Source organism: Ovis canadensis, chromosome 19, assembly GCF_042477335.2.
Source record: "Ovis canadensis isolate MfBH-ARS-UI-01 breed Bighorn chromosome 19, ARS-UI_OviCan_v2, whole genome shotgun sequence".
Classification (NCBI taxonomy): domain Eukaryota; kingdom Metazoa; phylum Chordata; class Mammalia; order Artiodactyla; family Bovidae; genus Ovis; species Ovis canadensis.
In genome coordinates, this window is record NC_091263.1 from 28,793,617 (window position 1) to 28,814,100 (window position 20,484).

The 20,484-nt window shown below is 40.5% G+C and overlaps 1 protein-coding gene across 4 annotated transcripts in view; it reads right to left on the reverse strand.

The window, feature by feature from the left end:
• Window positions 1-20,484, reverse strand: part of ULK4 (unc-51 like kinase 4) — a 502,577-nt gene that overhangs the window by 332,057 nt on the left and 150,036 nt on the right. For all 4 annotated transcript variants that reach the window (XM_069560715.1, XM_069560714.1, XM_069560717.1 and 1 more), the window contains 5 exons: window positions 14,212-14,345; window positions 12,696-12,817; window positions 12,520-12,576; window positions 7,075-7,126; window positions 6,879-6,973 (listed from right to left, as the gene is read on the reverse strand). In XM_069560715.1, the coding sequence (XP_069416816.1) occupies window positions 6,879-6,973; window positions 7,075-7,126; window positions 12,520-12,576; window positions 12,696-12,817; window positions 14,212-14,345 (460 nt within the window). The remainder of the gene's footprint in view (window positions 1-6,878; window positions 6,974-7,074; window positions 7,127-12,519; window positions 12,577-12,695; window positions 12,818-14,211; window positions 14,346-20,484) is intronic.

Below are 20,484 nucleotides of genomic sequence, written 5' to 3' on the forward strand. Positions count from 1 at the left end.
AAAACATCAACAGCTAAATTTACCCAGCATCTAAACTCTGCATGACACTTAATTAACAACCAAGCTCATTTCAACCTGGAAAAGTCTTCAGGTCAAGATAACACTGTGATCATCAAGACAGTAGTTTATCAAAACCTTCAGAGTTGATGAAAGGAACGTTAGTATGTAATACAAAATCTGCCTGGCATGCATTGACATTGAACTGTCAAATTAATATACATTTAAGTTGGTGATCATTAATCAAGTTTAAACAATCATCAAAATGTTGGGAAAAAAGGAGATACATAATCCTCATGTTTTCACAAATACATCAAAGTGCTCTGACAAGTTAATCTTGGTGGTTTTGAGATGCAGATTCCAAAGATCTGAATCCATTACACATACCACCTCTATGATTTTCTTGTTATATCAGAGCACTATCAAATATGGTTTGAAATCGACTCCACAATAACAATTTACCCGTGGGATGAAAACAGATGATGAAGAAAGGACAAATCACTCCCACTGTCTAATTCTCAAAACAACGGTCTCACCTGGTGAACTATTTTGGTGACAATAAATAAAACTCCTATTGTTTACACCTGCATTGATTCCTGATCCTAAGATACGTATTCGTTCTCACCACAGACAAAAGGCAGAAGTGGCCACAGCCCAAAACCACCCTCCTGTTGTCCAAACCAGTGAAAGAATGCCCTACACAGGCCAGGATCTCCACACATGGGTAGTGGCCCATCAGTATCACCCTGTTCTACGCAACTTCACAAAATAAATTTACACATGACAATATATCTAGACAGTTGTACAAGAACCGTAAGGACTAGGGCGTTTGGTTTTGGGTTTTTTTTTACCCTTTTTCATTGAGTGATGTCGCATCGCTTAAAGCATACACCTCAAATTTCACAAAGGAATTTTGAAAACTCTAAACTCCCAGTTATGCCAAAAGCAAAAACTATGTAAAGAAGAGAAATACATCTCATCATCAACCCCTGTCAACATGCTCAACACCCATCTTGAAGGTTTAAGAGAGCACATTAAGACAGGAGTGGGACTAAAATTATCTACATGTCCAACTCTATAGGTTTGACGATTAAGTATGGTCCAAAAAGCAAGACTATTAGAAGATGAACAGCCAAAAATCAATTCTCTTCCCAATGTCTCTACAACAACCAATCAAACAACATAATTTTAGAAAGACACCATTTACAACAATGATAAAATTCTAAGGGTCTATGATATCATGACTTTTACCAAATACAAATACACACACATATATAAAATATTTACAAATATGATAACCATTGATAACTGGTTTTAAAAAAAAAAGCTGGAAAGCTATTATAATCATGCTCACAAGAAGAAAAGAGCTAAACAAACTGAAAATCAACAACTCATCTCAGATAAATCAGAGAATTAAAGTCACAAAGAAAACCAACTGTCCACTAGAACTGAAGACAAAGGCAAAGGCAGAAAATCGTAGCTTAACAGGAGCAGAAACTGCCACTGGAGCCAGCAACTGGTACAAAAACTTAAACAGTAATTGACTAGAGTTGGAGTCTGAGATGATAAAACCTCCTGGAGGCCCAGCCTTAGTGCAGCCACCCACCTCCCAAAAGTTTTACCTCCCAGAGCCCCACCAGATTCTCAGATTGAAGATCAGAGAAGTCTCATGTTTCTGGCAGAGGAAAGGAAAAACTAACCATTCTGACATATGTTTAGAGCATTCTTTTCTCCTTAACAAAGGATGGATTCAAGAGACTATTCTACCAAAAGCTGAACCTACTCAGGTTTTACCAAACCCTGAGCTAGGGGGGAAAATATCCAATTCTAACACCCTGCAAGCCTTCCCATCTCACCAACGGGGGTATGGGGGTGGGGGTGCTGAGAAGTATGTGTGAGGGTCACAGCCCAGGCTCACAGGCTCAGAAAAGGAATGTGACCTAAACCGAGGGGCTATGGATCTCTACCCACTCTGTCACACCTCACCACAGCATCAACAGGGCTCCTGTGTGATAACCCAGGATTACAACTGAGAGAGCTGCAAAGGCTTTATTCCAGAAGGCGCTGTTAGGGAATCCCGAAGATGACAGGATAGACAAAACAAGGATGTTACACGTAGTTTTAGGCTCTGAAACCTACAGTTACAGCAAACAGTAAACACAGCCTGGCTCCTAGCCAAAGAAACATAAAGCTTCATACTAACAGCCAGCTCATTGATCTCAGGTCATTTAATCTGATATATCAGGCTGGAATGAAATATCTATAGTGTTGAGAAGGAAAAAACAACACCAACCTAGAATTCTGACTGAAATTATCCCTCGGGAATAAAAGGAAAAATAAAGAATTTCTCACACAAACAGTAACTGAAGAAATGTTTTGCCAGTAGACTTGCCTTGTAAGAAATGTTAAGTTTCTTAGAAAAAAGGAAAATGACATGGGTCAGACACCCATCTATATGTTAGAAAAAAAAATAAATGAAGGTAAAAATACAGTCATTGATAAGAAGCCTAAAAGCAGTCAACTGTGCAAATTAATCTATCAGTTCAGTTCAGTATCTCAGTCAAGTCCTATTCTTTGCGACCCCGTGGATAGCAGCAAGCCAGGCTTCCCTGTCTATTACCAACTCCTGGAGCTTCCTCAAACTCATGCCCATCAAGTCAGTGATGCCATCCAACCACCTCGTCCTCTATCATCCCCTTCTCCTCCCACCTTCAATCTTTTCCAGCGTTAGGGTCTCTTCCGATGAGTCAGTTCTTTGCATCAGGTAGCCAAAATACTGGAGTTTCAGCTTCAGCATCAGTCCTTCCAGTGAATATTCAGGATTGATTTCCTTTAGGAATGACTGGTTGGATCTCTTTGCAGTCCAAGGGACTCTTGAGAGTCTTCACCAACACCAGAGTTCAAAAGCATCAATTCTTCGGTGCTCAGCTTTCTTTATGGTCGAACTCTCACATCCATACATGACTACTGGAAAAACCATAGCTCTGACTAGATGGACCTTTGTTGGCCAAGTAATGTCTCTGCTTTTTAATATGCTCTCTACATTGGTCATAGCTTTTCTTCCAAGGAACAATTGTCTTTTAATTGCATGGCTGCAGTCACCATCTGCAGTGATTTTTGAGCCCAAAAAACTAAAGTCCCTCACTCTTTCCATCGTTTGTCCACTATTTGCCATGAAGTGATAGGACCAGATGACATGATCTTCATTTTTTGAATGCTGAGTTTCAAGCCAGCTTTTTCACTCTCCTCTTTCACTTTCATCAAGAGGCTCTTTAGTTCTTCTTCACTTTCTGCCGTAAGGATGGTGTCATCTGCACATATGAGGTTATTGATATTTCTCCCAGCAATCTTGATTCCAGCTTGTGCTTCATCCAGCACAGCATTTCTCAAGATGTACTCTGCATATAAGTTAAACAAGTGGGGTGACAATATATAGCCCTAACATACTCCTTTCCCAATTCAGAACCAGTCTATTGTTCCATGTCCAGTTCTAATTGTTGCTTCTTGACCCACAAACAGATTTCTCAGGAGGCAGGTCAAATGATCTGGTATTCCCATCTCTTGAACAATTTTTCACAGTTTGTTGTGATCTACACAGTCCAAGGCTTTGGTATAGTCAATAAAGCAGAAGTAAACATTTTTCTTGCTTTTTCTATGATCCAACAGATCCAATGGCAATTTGATTTCTGGTTCCTCTGTCTTTTCTAAAACCAGCTTGAACATATGGATGTTCACGGTTCACATACTATTGAAGCTTGGCTTGGAGAATTTTGAGTGTTACTTTTCTGCCGTGAGAGATGAGTGCAATTGTGTGGTAGTTTGAACATTCCTTGGCATTGCCATTATTTGGGATTGGAATGAATCCTGACCTGTTCCAGTCCTGTGGCCACTGCTGTTTTCCAAATTTGCAGCATATTGAGCACAGCACTTTAACAGCCTCATCTTTTAGGATCTGAAATAGCTCAGCTGGAATTCCATCACCTCCACTAGTTTTGTTCATAGTAATGCTTCCTAAGGTCCACTTGACTTCTCATTCCAGGATGTCTGGCTCTAGGTGAGTGATCACACCATCACGGTTATCTGGGCCACGAAGATCTTTTCTGTATAGTTCTTCTGTGTATTCCTGCCACCTCTTATCTCCTGCTTCTGTTAGGTCCATCCCATTTCTGTCATTTACTGTGCCCATCTTTGCGTGAAATGTCCCCTTGATATCTCTAAAATTTCTTGAAGAGATCTCTAGTCTTTCCTATTCTATTGTTTTCCTCTATTTCTTTGCATTGATCACTGAGGAAGGTTTTCTTATCTCTCTTTGCTAGTCTTTGGAACTCTGCATTCAAATGGGTATATTTTTCCTTTTCTCCTTTGCTTTTAGCATCTCTTCTTTTCCCAGTTAAGGCCTCCTCAGACAACCATTTTGCCTTTTTGCATTTGTTTTTCTTGGAGATGGTCTTGATCCCTGCCTCCTGTACAATATCACAAACGTCTGTCTACAGCTCTTCAGGTACTCTATCAGATCTAATCCCTTGAATCTATGTGTCACTTCCACTGTATAATTGTAAGGGGTTTCATTTAGATCATACCTGAATGGTCTAGTTGTTTCTCCTACTTTCTTCAATTTAAGCCTGAATTTTGCAATAAGGAGATCAGGATCTGAGCCACAATCATCTCCTGGTCTTGTTTTTGCTGACTGTATAGAGCTTGTCGAGAGCTTGTCTAACTCAATGAAACTATGAGCCATGCTGTGTATGGCTACCCAAGACAGGCGGGTCATGGTGGAGAGTTCTGACAAAATGTGGTCCACTGGAGAAGGGCCTGGCAAACTACTTCAGTATTCTTGCCTTGAGAACCCCATGAACAGTATGAAAAGGCAAAAAGATAGGATACTGAAAGATGAACTCCCCAGGTAGATAGGTGCCGAATATGCTACTGGAGATCAGTGGAGAAATAACTCCAGAAAAAAACAAAGAAAATGAAAGTGAAGTCACTCAGTCGTGTCCAACTCTTTGTGACCCCATGGACTATAACCCACCAAGCTCCTCCATCCATGGGATTTTCCAGGCAAGAATACTGGAGTGGGTTGCCATTTCCTTCTCCAGGAGATCTTCCTGACCCAGGGATTGAACCCAGGTCTCCCACATTGTAGGCAGACGCTTTACCATCTGAGCCACCAAAAAACACACAGTTGTGGATGTGACTGGTGATGGAAGTAAAGTCTGATGCTATAAAGAACAATATTGCATAGGAACCTGGAATGTTAGGTCCATGAATCAGGGCAAATTGGAAGTTGTCAAACAGGAGATGGCAAGAGTCAACATTGACATTTTAGGAATCAGTGAAATAAAATGGACTGGAATGGGTGAATTTAACTCAGATGACCATTATATCTACTACTGTGGGCAGGAATCCCTTAGAAGAAATCGAGTAGCCATCACAGTCAACAAGAGTCTGAAATGCAGTACTTGGATGCAATCTCAAAAACGACAGAATGATCTCTGTTCGTCTCCAAGGCAAACCATTCAATATCACAGTAATTCAAGTCTATGCCCTGACCAGTAATACTGAAGAAGCTGAACAGTTCTACAAAGACCTACAAGACCCTCTAGAACTAACACCCAAAAAAGATGTCCTTTTCATCACAGGCGACTGGAATGCAAAAGTAGGAAGTCAAGAGATATTGGAGTAATAGGCAAATTTGGCCTTGAAGTACAGAATGAAGCAGGGCAAAGGCGAATAGAGTTTGGCCAAGAGATCACACTGGTCATAGCAAACACCCTCTTCCAACAACACAAGAGAAGACTCTACACATGGACATCACCAGATGGTCAATACCGAAGTCAGACTGTTTATATTCTTTGCGGCCGAAGATGGAGAAGCTCTATACAGTCAGCAAAAACAAGACTGGGAGCTAACTGTGGCTCAGATCATGATCTCCTTGTCGCAAAATTAATCTATAATTCCAATATAAAACACATAAATATTCCAACGAGGTTGTGTGAATTTCTCATACTGATCCTATAAAGTATTTGGAAAGAATAACAAAAAATGTCAAAAAGCATGAAGCAGACATGGTTTCCAGGTTTACTATGATAGGAAGAAATAAGCTGGTACAAGGTAAGGGCTAGACAAAGAGATTCATGAAACAGAACATATAGCCTAGAAACAGACACATAAGGCAGATGTGTAAACGGCAGATGGACTACTCCCAGTTGTGGAAAAACATGCCCAGAAAGCATCTGGCAATGTGGAGAGACCTTTTTGATTGCTGCAACTGAGGGGAGCCTCCAAATCTACTATGTAGAGGCCAGAGATGCTGCTCAACATCTCTCAATGCTCAGACAGCCTCCACAACAAGGAACTGCCCATCTCCAAACATCCAGAGTGGCAAGGTTGAAAGTGAGAGTGTTAGTCACTCGGTCATGTTTGTGATCCCCATGGACTGTAGCCCACCAGGCTCCTCTGTCCATGGAGTTCTCCAGGCAAGAATAGTGGAGTGGGGAGCCATTCACTTCTCCAGAGGATCTTCCCAATCCAGGGATCAAACCTGGGTCTCCTGCATTACAGGCAGACTCTTTACCATCTGAGCCACTATGGAAGCCCAGTGCCAAGGCTGAGAAACTCTAGGCCAGGAACAACAAGGGGTACACTGTGAGTAAGGGGTGGACCAGAAGGGAAAGAAAATAATAAGCAAAAGAAAAACCCCAAAACAAGTCAACAAGGTAGGGAGAGGTTTCTTAGGTTCATCCTGTCCGGGGGGCAGCTTTTCTCAACAGTTATTTCATGTGAGGAACATGTATGACCAAGTATATGTAAACTGATCTCTTTATAGACAGAGTTACCAAGTAAGCCAGAAAATATCTTTTTCAAAAGCAGCCAGAACTGACCGTAGAGCAATAGTCTTTCAATAAAACAGGGTACTGTATCACTGCTTCAAAAGCCGATAGCGTGATCTTGATAAATTCTTCTGATGCCATCAATCCTAGAAATACAGTTAATTATTATGGATGTTTATTTACATGTCCAAAATCATAGTATCAAAATCGTCAAGCAAAGATGTAAAATGTCCCATGATCTACTCACCTACAGCTCCATCTATGTTAGTTTCTCCTGAGTCTATGGATTTAATATGACTCTGAAAAAAATATAAAAATGTTAATAGAGATTTTAAAATAACTGATGTAAAAACTATGCAGAGGGAAAAAAAAAAAACCTGAATGTATGATCCTATGTCTGTTCACCATGATTTACTTCCGGTGGTAGGAATCAAGTGATTTTTATATTCTTTTTACATTTTTCTACAGTTTCTAAATTTCGTGTGATAAGTAGGCACTAATTTCTTTATCCAGAAGGGGAAAGATAACATTCTTAGAAAGTCTCTGATCGAGTTAACACACAAAAGTCATTAGAAATTTTTTTCAACATCAAATCTCTATTTATTCAGCAGAAGTCATGGCCCTATTTTGAAATCAGGTGAAATTATTTCAGCCAAATTATATGCGTAATAAATAAGAAAAAGAGGCATTTTTACAGCCATTTGGCTGAAATAATTTCACAATTTGATGTAAAAAAATTTCAAAGAAAGGTATCTTTTGATTTCAATAAATCTACTTAAATGTCTACAGCTTAAGAACGAAGAGACAGAACAGTGTTTATAATTTTTCTGTATAATATTTAAAGAATATGTAGATAACACATGAACAGAGATGTGGACAAAAAATTTTGAGGGAGAAATCACAGGAACCATTCAGAGGCTCCCTGTGAGGAAGAACACTCGACCAGGAGGCATACTTTCCCTATTCGTTTTCTGCCTTTCTGCACTGTTAGAATTTTCTAACTATGCACATGTATTATTATTTTTTCTTTTTTTAACAGCAACAAGGGTTTTCTAGATTATGAAACTATAGGGTTCTTTTATTTTCTTCCTTATACTTCGCCTCTTTAATTTTTTAAAAATCCCTACTGGACGTTTCATTGATTTGCCAATTTAAATCTCTCTAGGTCGATTTCTTTCTCTTCCTTCTCGGTGTAACAGGAATTAATCAAGTGAGAGTGAGGACAGGGCAGGAGACACTGGAGATTCAGGGAGAGGAGGGCAAGTATGAACAACCATCCAGGTGAGCGTGAAGGTATATAAATTAGGAAGAGGAACCTGATGCCCCAGTCTGCAGAGAGGACTCGCTTGAAGTGAGCAGTCATGAATTTAAAGTGAGACCAGCTGTTTTCCTCGAGCCGCACTTAGTCACTCAAAGCAGGGGTGAGGGAGGTAGAGAATTAAAGTGAACCAGCACTTGGGTTTGCCAGAGGAGGACAATGGAGGAAGGGACAGGAAAGGGATCACGGGTACACGCTAGGTAGGGATAGGGGTTGAACCAGGGACTCGAAGCTGAGGAAAGAGAATCGTCAAGTCACTGGGCCCAGGGAGGGCAGGCTGGTGAGTGCAAAGCGGTAAGGCGAATTTAAGTCCCAGAGGAATTAAAGGACTGTTGGAGATGAGGAGCAGGGGTAGTGAGCTGAAAATTAGGTGTCGTAGCCAGACAGTATGATGCTGAAAATAAGGCTATGGGTGGAGGCAGCCGAGGGAGGGAAAGACACACCCATGGGAAGAGAGATGGTCGAGGAGGTGAGAGGATGAGGTGCTAGAAGGAACCTCCGCAGAAATACATGATTCTCTGACAATGACTGCGAATCCAGTGCTGAGAGACCATGGGAGTGAGGGGGAATGACCCAGAAAAATCTGTAGATGACCACACTACACCAGGCATCTTCTGATGCTGTGAGCTTCAAAGCTGGGAGTACAGCAGGGGAGCAAAAAGGGTGGACACCTACTCCACAACTAAGCTCACTAGGTGGAGGACTGTGGGGCAAAAGTACAGCCCCATCTAGGGAAAAAAAGAAGGAAAGCTATGACTCCAGGGTAGCCCAGTGCCCCTCATTACTGTTCAGTACTTCTGAGAAGCTGAGATTAAGTTCTCTAAGCAAGGTGGGTATATAACTTCAGGGTGTGTTAAATTCTTTTTAAATAAACAATTTTTAAGAAAAGGAAAAATCTTCCTAACAAGAACACTCATGTGGCAATGAATAAATATATAATATCACATTTTTTTTTAATATAAGGGAATTCTTTGGCAGTCCAGTGGTTAAGATTTGGCACTTTCATTGCCAGAAGCTAAGATCCCACAAGCTGTGTGACACAGCCAAAAAATAATAAATAAAAATATAAGAGGACCCTCTCTCTGCTTTATCTTCTACAGCTGAAGTCAAAATCTATCAACAGACCAACACTCACTTAAAATAAAAACCTGGAGAGGGTCTTTTCTGACTTTCTCAAAGCTCAAGATTAGCAAAGATTTATTGATTTATTGATGATGGATATTATAATCACATTCTTGTGTGAAAACCAGAATCATTTAATCATTTCTTTCATTTGAAGATCTGAATTTTTCTTTTTGTAAAAAACTATAACCACCACATAACCACTGAACTTTCATAAACTAATGAGGCCAGAACTTAAGAATAAACACAACTAAGTCCTCTTCCTCAGCTCATTAGTCAAGAGCATTTTCAGAAGGACACAAGAAACACAGTGAACATCACAAGTTTTCAAACAGATTTCCTTAATATCATTGCTTCCTGTTTCCCAGCCTAATTCAATGAAGGTACGAAAGAACTAAGGTGAAGTTCACCTTGGAACTTCCCCACAGCACCTCCCCAGATGTTTTACTGCATAAGTGTCCCTGGGTACCTTTTTTTCCCCCTCTTACTGGAGAGGGAGGCAGGTACGATGACACATTGCTTCTGCCAATAAGAAGTAAAAACAGCAATCATCAGCTGTGTAGTCCTCTTTGGCCTGGGCTCTTCGAAAGCTTAATAATGGTTTAAAAGTTTCCTACTAAATTGCTTCCAAACACATGCCTCTTTAAATCATAAAGAGACCAAAACTTCCTTTTGCTTGGGGGGAAAAAAAAAGCTAAAGCCTAGGGCTCCAAATATAAAAAGTATCCTGAACTTTTCTACCAAAATAAATTTTAAAAAAATGATACCTATAGGTCAAAAGGCAAACCATGCCTGGTACCGGTATGAAAACAGAAACCAATGGGAAGCAAAAGTCCAACAGCCCCTCCAGCCTGTGCCTTCAGGACCCTTCTAATGAGCGAAGATCACACGGAGTACGGCTGCTGTCTCCACCCACATGAGGCAGGTCAGCAGCCCCTGGAGAGGTCCTTTAGCAGAAGCCCAAGAAGTTCTTAGATACAGCTACTAATGGTGGACCCAAAGTCTAAATACCCCAAATCAATGTGCACTTTTAAAATATAAAGGGTTTCCCTGATAGCTCAGTAGGTAAGAATCCGCCTGCAATGCAGGAGTTCCCAGTTCAATTCCCAGGTCAGGAAGATCCGCCGGAGAATGGGCCCACACCCCACCTTCTGCCCAAAAGAAAAAACCCACACAAATAAACCAACCAACCCTCTTAACTCCAGGGAAGCTTCGCCTAGACAAAATTTAAAGTAACTGTTCTCAAGCAGAAAACTCCAGGATTTCAATGTGCAGATTCTGCACCTTGAACTTCCAAGGGCCTTCTACTCCTTCCAAGGAAGGAGTAGACTGTGCCTCTGGCACTGGGGGCACACTGTAACTAACAACGGTGTTCGTGGCATCTTCTGGACAGACTGCGGATCAACTCACAGAAGCAACAGCCAACTCGCAACAGCTCACAGAAACACGCACCAGATCTGAGTGGGTAACTACCGCCAGGTCCATGACTTCAGTCAACGCTTCCTCTCCGTGGACTAGCGTTTCATCAGTGCGGCCAACACTAAGTCAAGAAAGATGGACGCACAGCTAAGGCCAAATAACAGACGCGGTAAGAAAAATAACAAAAGAAGAGCTCTGGAACTGGCCGCGACTCAAACTAGGAAAATGGCCCAAACAGAACCAAGAGACCTCTTCCACGGTGTGTGTAAACTCCTTTTACTTGAGCAACATTATCAAGGGAAAGACTGCTAAAGAATTTTCAGTATCACAGTTACCTTTGAACCAAGCAAGTTATCTTCCATTCCCTGAAAGTGCCTATGTGAAGCGAAGCCATACAAAGCCCTGCTGAACACCCCTACCCCTCAAAGGGTGCACTCCCTCCTGGGAGAAGGTGAGAAGGCCCTTCCTGGGGGGGAGCAGATGGGTTACATGAAGTAGAGGAGGTCTCCCTGAAAGTCCACAAAGACTTTTATATTGGAGTTCCTTGAAAATCTAAACTGTACTCAGTTAAGGTAAGCACAGCAAAGTACTACACATGAGGAAAAAATAAAGAGAATGAACACAGGACAATTCTACCTAGCCCAAACAAACAAACACTGGGCCGAAATATTCCAAGGAGGGCTGCGAGGCCAAAATTACTATGATCAGGTTCAACATGTCAGCTCAGAGGAGGTATAAACATAGAACTATAGTGCTGCTCAAAATGATACCACATTGTCCTTAAAAAGATTAGAAAGCATATTAAGGGAGGAGGTAGACAAAATTCTCACAATTTGCAAATTCATGAATGTGCTACAAAAATTATATGCTTTGTAGAATTCAAGATTCAAGGATGATAATGATCTGAAGTTGAGTACAAAAGAACCTATATTGCATTGACTAAACACACTGCTTAGTCACACGAAAGTCAGTGACCTCTCTACTCAACAGTCATACTTCAAAACATCATACGTTACCGTATGATGAACCTTCTAGAAAACTATATCCTCACTTGTGGATGGTAATCATTTTTTTTTTTACTCCAAACCAGCAATAAAATTGAGATATTTACTTCATTTTAACGAGACACCTATCTGATATGGCATTTTTAAAATCTCAGTTCAGCGTTTATTATTAACATCAAAGGAAGACAGAATAGGCTGCATGACAAATGTTTTCGTTTTCCCTTTGTACAGCTCGCTGTTTTATCAACAGTATATACTGTAAGTGTTCCAGGCAAGGGGAGAAGATAACATAATTCACGAGCCACAACCTTAACAAACAGACTATTTTTTTTGTGTGAGCAAAAATCGAAGTGAAAGATAATACAGTGATTTGTTTTTCACTGCTACTCATCTCATTAAAATTAAAGATAAGGTTAAATTGAGCTCCACTTAGAGAAATGTCATCACAGAAAGAGACACTGCACATAGCTGGACGATGTTAGCCAAAGGAAATTATAATACTGTGTCCAGAATTCCATTTTTACCAATTTCATTATTTTAAATGTTTTCATGATGTTTAATACTAAACACTATGAAAATCTTTTCTATGGACTTATTTACCCTACCTGGGTCTGTCTCTAAACAAAATGCATTATCAGAAGAGAATGTATTTTTCCCCAAATGTCAAATTTTATTACAGTCAACAGATAAAAATACAAAAAGGTCACTTCCCTAGAGACAAATAAATACCACTAAGATTTTAAAATTACTTCATTCTGACACCAAATCCCACAAACAGTAGGGAGAGCCACATTTTTATTAGGAACATGAAAAATTCAGCAGTACTCACAAGAATAGTTCCATAACTGAAAAGGAACTCTTCTGTTACAACTTGAGGTCGAAATACCTGTGTGATGAGAGTTTCCATAGATTAAATCCTGAAAGCCACGTGTAAGAAAGAAATGATCATGTTTTGTCTGAGTTGACGTTTCTCAGCTCCACTTTTTTCCCCAAAAAAGATGATACCTGAGACGTTACCAGGTGAAGCACTATAGGCATGAGGGGGAGACACATCTTCAGCTGCTTTGCTTGAACTGTGGATGGGTGTTTACGACCAGAAACGTTAGCCAGGGCGTTAAGAATGTCACCTGCAAAGCACATCCCAGAGCACACATGAGGTTAGAGACCACAAATGCTTAGGGACCACCAGCTGTGGGCTGAATACTAATGGGATTGCTAAGGGAAATAATCTCCAAATAAAAGAAGTGGGTAGTAGCTGCATTGTTTTATTCCCAACTCTTGACATTACAACAGGAAGCTGTGTCCTCTGGGGACAAGATGGATATAAGACTGATCTCTCATCTGGAAATTTAAAATAGAATATAAAAATGATTTTTCTTTTTTTGTACTTTACAAATATCAACCATGAGTATCCATTACTTTCGTAAACAGGAAAAGTTATTTTAAGAATTATAAGCTAACAGGTCATAGATTCGATTTCTCTGGTAATAGAATAGGATGGTAGAAGTAAGAGATCAATTCCCAAAACTTCCTATTGGATAGCCAAGTCCAATAATAAACCTCGCCTTGCTAGACACATGAATGTCATCATTATCTCCTAAGACAAAATGGGTCATGTAAAAAGAAAGTCAGCTACCAACTGACCAGATTGTGGCCTTTGGTCTGGAGATTTTAAAAGGGTTACAATCCAAATAAATTTTGAAAAGCTCTATTTTCAGTCATGAACAGGCAAAAATCTCCCACATTATTAGTAAGGAGCAAAAAGTTATTGTCAATCAGCCATGAAGATATTTTCATTACTTTAATAGTCTGAATTTCTGAGTCTAAATATCTTTTACCATAACAGTCTGGATCAAATTTAACATTTTAAACATTTCTGGTTTATAGCCACATCTGCTGGGAAAGCATGGAATGTGATTTTAAACTTAATGTACACGTTCCTTAGATGATTTTTGCATCTGTAAATAACAGTGGAATAACAGATTTTGTTAGCTGTAATAAACATCCTTTGTAGATCATTATTACTTTCATCTTAAATTTTTCAAACCAACGAAATTTTCAAACTTCAATAACAAAATTCTTTAATATTAAATTTTGGTGCCTATGTATTTTTAAATTATTATAAGAAAAAATAAATTTGTGGTTACAACCTGAAGGAAAAATGTTTTTCTTCCGAACTGTGCAAAGAGAAATTTTGAGAAAGTTCCTAAAATGATAGCCTAAGTCCAATTTTCCCCAATTAAAATGCTTTCCTTTTCTTTTCCAGGACTGCAAGATGACACCTCAATGTAACCTAATTTAGCCCTTTAGCCTACTCATTGCCTGAATCATGTCACTGATACAAAATATTTATGATAACAGAAAGGGAACATTGAAATTTTGAAACTACACATTCAAGAAGTGTCACTGCACTCGCCTGCAAAAAATAGACCATCAAGAACAAAAAGAGAAGAGATGCCCAAAAGCCAAGTCGCAAAAGGTAAGCAAAAGGGGCCTAAGGATGGACGAGACTCCAATTTACCCAGGATACGTGGCAGCTCCTGCACCATGTGACGGATGAGCAGGTCAAGGCACCGGGACAGGTATTCATTGCCGCTTTGCTGCTCCTTGCCTGGAGTGGTCTTTCTGCTGTCTCTCTCGATGTACATCACCAGTCTACACACAGAGAAGTGCCAACGATTACCTCTCATGATAAAATAGTTGATAGCATCTGCCCGAAAATACCACCATGGCAAGTGTTTCCAGGGGGCACCGTCCCCATCATGCTGACATTTAGATATGGAGCGACTTGTCGGGCACAGTATATTTCTGCCTTAGAAAAATGGAGATATTTATGCGGAGAGAAAATAAGGCAACTCTGAATATCTCTGCCAGTGTTATTACAAAACGATGCCCTGACTTCATTTGCCTTTGGCCCATTAAAAGAAACCCCATGTTCTTCAGATGACAGATGAAAGGCAAACAAAAGCATCTGGAAAGAAGAGGGCTTTGGCATTTTGAAGATTCAAAGTAGAACCACCAATTGTCTGCACCTTCGCTGGACATTAGTCCTAAACTTGCTCTGAATCCCAGGCAAGACATAAAAATTCCAGTTCTTTCACTAAACTGTGTATATAAATCCAAAGAAAATGATTCATTTCAGCACTGGATATAATACAGAGAGCAGATACCATCTGAACATTTGGATTTCACATGCCCTTTTGTCCTCTGGTTTAATGATATCTGTCTCTTAATAAACTTACTTCTTCTTCAAACCAGTGGCATTTGTTATCATTTGTCTCTGAACCAAGAGCCTCCGATCCAGAACCAGGGGACTTGCTGAACCATCACTCTGGGTACCAAGGGTACTGTTGAAAACTGTTGGGCCCACCCTTCCTTCCCTTTGCTAGACCCACTACCCAAGTTCCCAGTCCCTGCAACTCTTATGAGTTCCCTGACTTCAAAGGCCCCTTGACTGCAGTCCCCCCTGCTAGACTCCCCTTGCCATCATCAACCATCTCTCCAGCTCTGCTGCAATCATCATTCCACCCAACTTCTGCTTCCCAAAACTCCCACTGGAAACCAGAAAAGGGTGGTTCTGGACACCATACACATACATAACATACACTGAAATCTTAACACTCAGCATTTATGTGCTTCTCTCAGTAGATTTACGCATCCTTTTGCCTTCTTGCTGGTCATTATTTGCAGCGCTATTAGTAAAGACCTGGGAATAAAACCAAATCAAAAGTTTAAGATCCATATAAGCCAGCTGGCATCTCTGTCTCAGTTGCTGATTAAAGCCCTAGTCACACTCTAACAAATACAAGACACTGCTCAAAATGTAGAGTAAATCCTGATGAATCCATAGAAATATATCACTATGACTTAAAAAACAGAGAGCACAGAGCTCCATGAGGATAAGCAAACTGAAGAAATGAGAACCTGATTATTTCATGGTAAGTGGAATCCAAAAGCTTCCCATAAAATGGGATATGATAGAAGACGTGATAAAATGAATGAGATCAGCCTGGGGAGCCAGGCAGCCTGGAGTTCCCGGGAACCCACAGCAGGACACACTATCGCTGTGGCCTGGAGCTTCCAAGCAAACAGCAGCCACTCCAGGAACCTCTTGATCAGCTGACACCTGCCCCATCAGCCTAACTAAGGAGCAGGACCAGAAAACACCATCTTCCTTCTTGGTTCCCCAAGATGCGTTGCCTGCTATCTCCCTGACCAGTCTTGCCACCTGCTGAAAAGCTTTCTCCAAAAAGATTCCGGCATTTAACTGTAGCCCCTCCAAGCTAAGTGTTTCAAATATGCCCTGACTATACTGACTATAATCTGCTCTTATTCCTGCTTGCACACTCTTCCACTGTGACAGTTCCTCAGACTCCAGGGAACTTCCACTGATTGAATCCATGACATTGCCTCCCAACCCATGACGTCATCTTTCAAAATCCATGACATCATCTCCCAATCCATGACATCATCTCCCAATCCATGACATCTCCCAAAAAGCACTTTCTTTTCCTCACTTACTTCCTGCTTCGATTGCATCCCACCATCTATCATGTCATTACACTTTTTTTTTTCCCGCATCCGTGTAGTCAAATTATCTGGATGAATCTAGCGATCTGTACACATCCTGTGTGTCTGCAGAGAGGCTGCCTAAGTTAAACATGGAGAAGAGTTGCTCCACTGTAAAAGCATGACACCAATACTCAAGGGCACAAAACAGCACCAGCACCTCGCCCATCTCCAAAACTTTCTTCTCTTTAAACCCTGAAATGTCCATCCTCTTATGAGATTCTCAGTGAGTGATTCTGCCTCCTACTATACAGAGAAAATAGACAGCATCATGAAGAAATTCTTCCTAAATCTAAACGTACTGTGTGTCCTATCCTGGCCTCCTTTCCTCCCATCACAACCACTGACCTCTCTCTCCTTGCAACTCTGTCTGGATCACATTCAGTTCCCTTTTCTCAGAATCCTGAAACAGCCAATTCCTTCTTTTCCATTTTGTATACTCACTCTCTCCCATTTAACAAAATGCTTTTCCTGTCTGTCTAGCAACTGCCCCACTGCCTCTCTCCTCCCTTCCTCAGTCAAACCTCTTAAGAAACCAATCTATATCCAATATCTCCTTTGCTCCTCGTAACTTCTTCCACCCACCACAATCTGCTCTCACTCCCATCACTTTTCCAGTGAGTCGGCTCTTTGCATCAGATGGTCAAAGTACTGGAGCTTCAGCTTCAGCATCAGTCCTTTCAATGAGTATTCAGGACTGACTTCCCTTAGGATTAACTGGTTTGATCTCCTTGCAGTCCAAGGGACTCTCAAGAATCTTTTCTAACACCACAGTTCAAATGCATCAGTCTTTCAGCGCTCAGCCTTCTTATGGTCCAACTCTCACATCCATACATGACAACCTTACTTTTTGAGTTTTTCTGGTTTATGAACCATGAGTAGGAGTCATTTATTCAAAACTTAAGTGTTTTGAAAACATGAAGTAGTATCATTGCTCTACACAGCCAATTAAAAAAAAAAATTTAGGTGATGTAACACTCAGTTACACAACATACCCTACCAGATAATAAATGGTGAGTGTTCGCAAAAATATTACCTCCTTTTCGTAAGACCTATAGACCTCCATTTTCTTACTATGCCAAGTCATGGTGACTTTAAACAAGAGGTAAATCAATAGCAACACCACAGAAGTATCCCAAAACTTTATTATGACCCGTGGCACATTATGATTTCTAAATTGTTTTTCTCCTTTCCTTCAGTAGGGTCACTCTTTCAACTTGACAATACTGACAGAGATTTCAATAAATCTGGCTCTAATTCCCTGCCCTACCACCTTCTAACAGCATGATCTTGAACAAATTTCTTAATACCTTCAGTTAATACCTTAATACCTTATTTCTTTATACCTTCAGTTTTCTCATTATAATGGGTTAACAATTCCTACCTTGCAGGACTGCTGTGAAGACTGCATGAGAAAATCGTCTGGGGTCTAACACAAGGTACATACTCAAGAAATGGTAGCTGCTTTTATCACTAAAAATTGTTGCTTCTAAGAATTATTAAAATTAAATACCACCACCAAAATGAAGACACTGTTTTCTGGAGTGAACAGATCTGAAGAGAACATTCCCAGGGAAGGCCACCTCTGCTGTTCATCCTATTCTCTAACTCACAAAGTCAAACACAGAGAGACAAATACAGTATCACTTATCTATGGAATCTAAAAGACAGTACACACGAACTTATTTACAAAACAAATTTACAGTTACCAAAGGCAGAAGGGTAGGAAGGGATAAATTGGGAGTACATCACCAGATGGTCAACACCGAAATCAGACTGATTATATTCTTTGCAGCCAAAGATGGAGAAGCTCTATACAGTCAACAAAAACAAGACCAGGAGCTGACTGTGGCTCAGATCATGAACTCCTTATTACCAAATTCAGACTCAAACTGAAGAAAGTAGGGAAAACCACTAGACCATTCAGGTATGACCTAAATCAAATCCCTTATGATTATACAGTGGAAGTGAGAAATAAATTTAAGGGCCTAGATCTGATAGATAGAGTGCCTGATGAACTATGGAATGCGGTTCGTGACACTGTATAGGAGACAGGGATCAAGACCATCCTCATGGAAAAGAAATGCAAAAAAACAACATGGCTGTCTGGGGAGGCCTTACAAATAGCTGTGAAAAGAAGAGAGGCGAAAAGCAAAGGAGAAAAGGAAAGATATAAGCATCTGAATGCAGAGTTCCAAAGAATAGCAAGGAGAGATAAGAAAGCCTCCTTCAGCGATCAATGCAAAGAAATAGAAGAAAACAACAGAATGGAAAAGACTAGAGATCTCTTCAAGAAAATTAGAGATATCAAGGGAACATTTCATGCAAAGATGGGATCGATAAAGGACAGAAATGGTCTGGACCTAACAGAAGCAGAAGATATTAAGAAGAGGTGGCAAGAATACACGGAAGAACTATACAAAAAGAGAACTTCATGACCCAGGTAATCATGATGATGTGATCACTATACAGAGCTAGACATCCTGGAACGTGAAGTCAAGTGGGCCTTAGAAAGCATCACTACGAACAAAGCTAGTGGAGGTGATGGAATTCCAGTTGAGCTATTTCAAATCCTGAAAGATGATGCTGTGAAAGTGCTGCACTCAATATGCCAGCAAATTTGGAAAACTCAGCAGTGGCCACAGGACTGGAAAAGGTCAGTATTCACTCCAATCCCAAAGAAAGGCAATGCCAAAGAATGTTCAAACTACCACACAATTGCACTCATCTCAGATGCTAGTAAGTAATGCTCAAAATTCTCCAAGCCAGGCTTCAGCAACACATGAACCGTGAACTCCCTGATATTCAAGCTGATTTTAGAAAAGGCAGAGGAACCAGAGATCAAATTGCCAACATCCGCTGGATCATGGAAAAAGCAAGAGAGTTCCAGAAAAACATCTCTTTCTGCTTTATTGACTATGCCAAAACCTTTGACTGTGTGGATCACAATAAACTGTGGAAAATTCTGAAAGTGATAGGAATACCAGACCACCTAACCTGCCTCTTGAGAATTCTGTATGCAGGTCAGGAAGCAACAGTTAGAACCGGACATGGAACAATAGACTGGTTCCAAATAGGAAAAGGAGTATGTCAAGGCTGTATATTGTCACCCTGCTTATTTAACTTCTATGCAGAGTACATCATGAGAAACGCTGGACTGGAAGAAACACAAGCTGGAATCAAGATTTCCAGGAAAAATATCAATAACCTCAGATATGCGGATTACACCATCCTTACGGCAGAAAGTGAAGAGGAACTAAAAAGCCTCTTGATGAAAGTGAAAGAGGAGAGCGAAAAAGTTGGCTTAAAGCTCAACATTCAGAAAACGAAGATCATGGCATCCGGTCCCATCACTCCATGGGAAATAGATAGGGAAACAGTGGAAACAGTGTCAGACTTTATTTTGGGGGGCTCCAAAATCACTGCAGATGGTGACTGCAGCCATGAAATTAAAAGACACTTACTCCTTGGAAGAAAAGTTATGACCAACCTAGATAGTATATTCAAAAGCAGAGACATTACTTTGCCGACTAAGGTCCGTCTAGTCAAGGCTATGGTTTTTCCTATGGTCATGTATGGATGTGAGAGTTGGACTGTGAAGAAAGCTGAGCGCCAAAGAATTGATGCTTTTGAACTGTGGTGTTGGAGAAGACTCTTGAGAGTCCCTTGGACTGCAAGGAGATCCAACTAGTCCATTCTGAAGGAGATCAGCCCTGGGATTTCTTTGGAAGGAATGATGCTAAGGCTGAAGCTCTAGTACTTTGGCCACCTCATGCGAAGAGCTGACTCATTGGAAAAGACTCTAATGCTGGGAGGGATTGAGGGCAGGAGGAGAAGTGGACGACAGAGGAAGAGATGGCTGGATGGCATCACTGACTCGATGGACGTGAGTCTGAGTTAACTCCGGGAGATGGTGATGGACAGGGAGGCCTGGCGTTCATGGGGTCGCAAAGAGTCAGACACGACTGAGTGACTGAACTGAACTGGAAGGATTAACAGATACACACTACTATATACAAAACAGATCAACAACAATGATTTACCATATAGCACAAGAAGGAAACATAATTCAGTATCTTACAACAATCTATAATGGAAAAGAATTAGAAAACATAGATATATATACTCATGTATATAATCAAGTCACTTTGCTGTACACATGAAACATAATATAGTAAATCAACTATCGTTCAGTTTTTTTTTCAAAAATAAAGAAATGGAACCT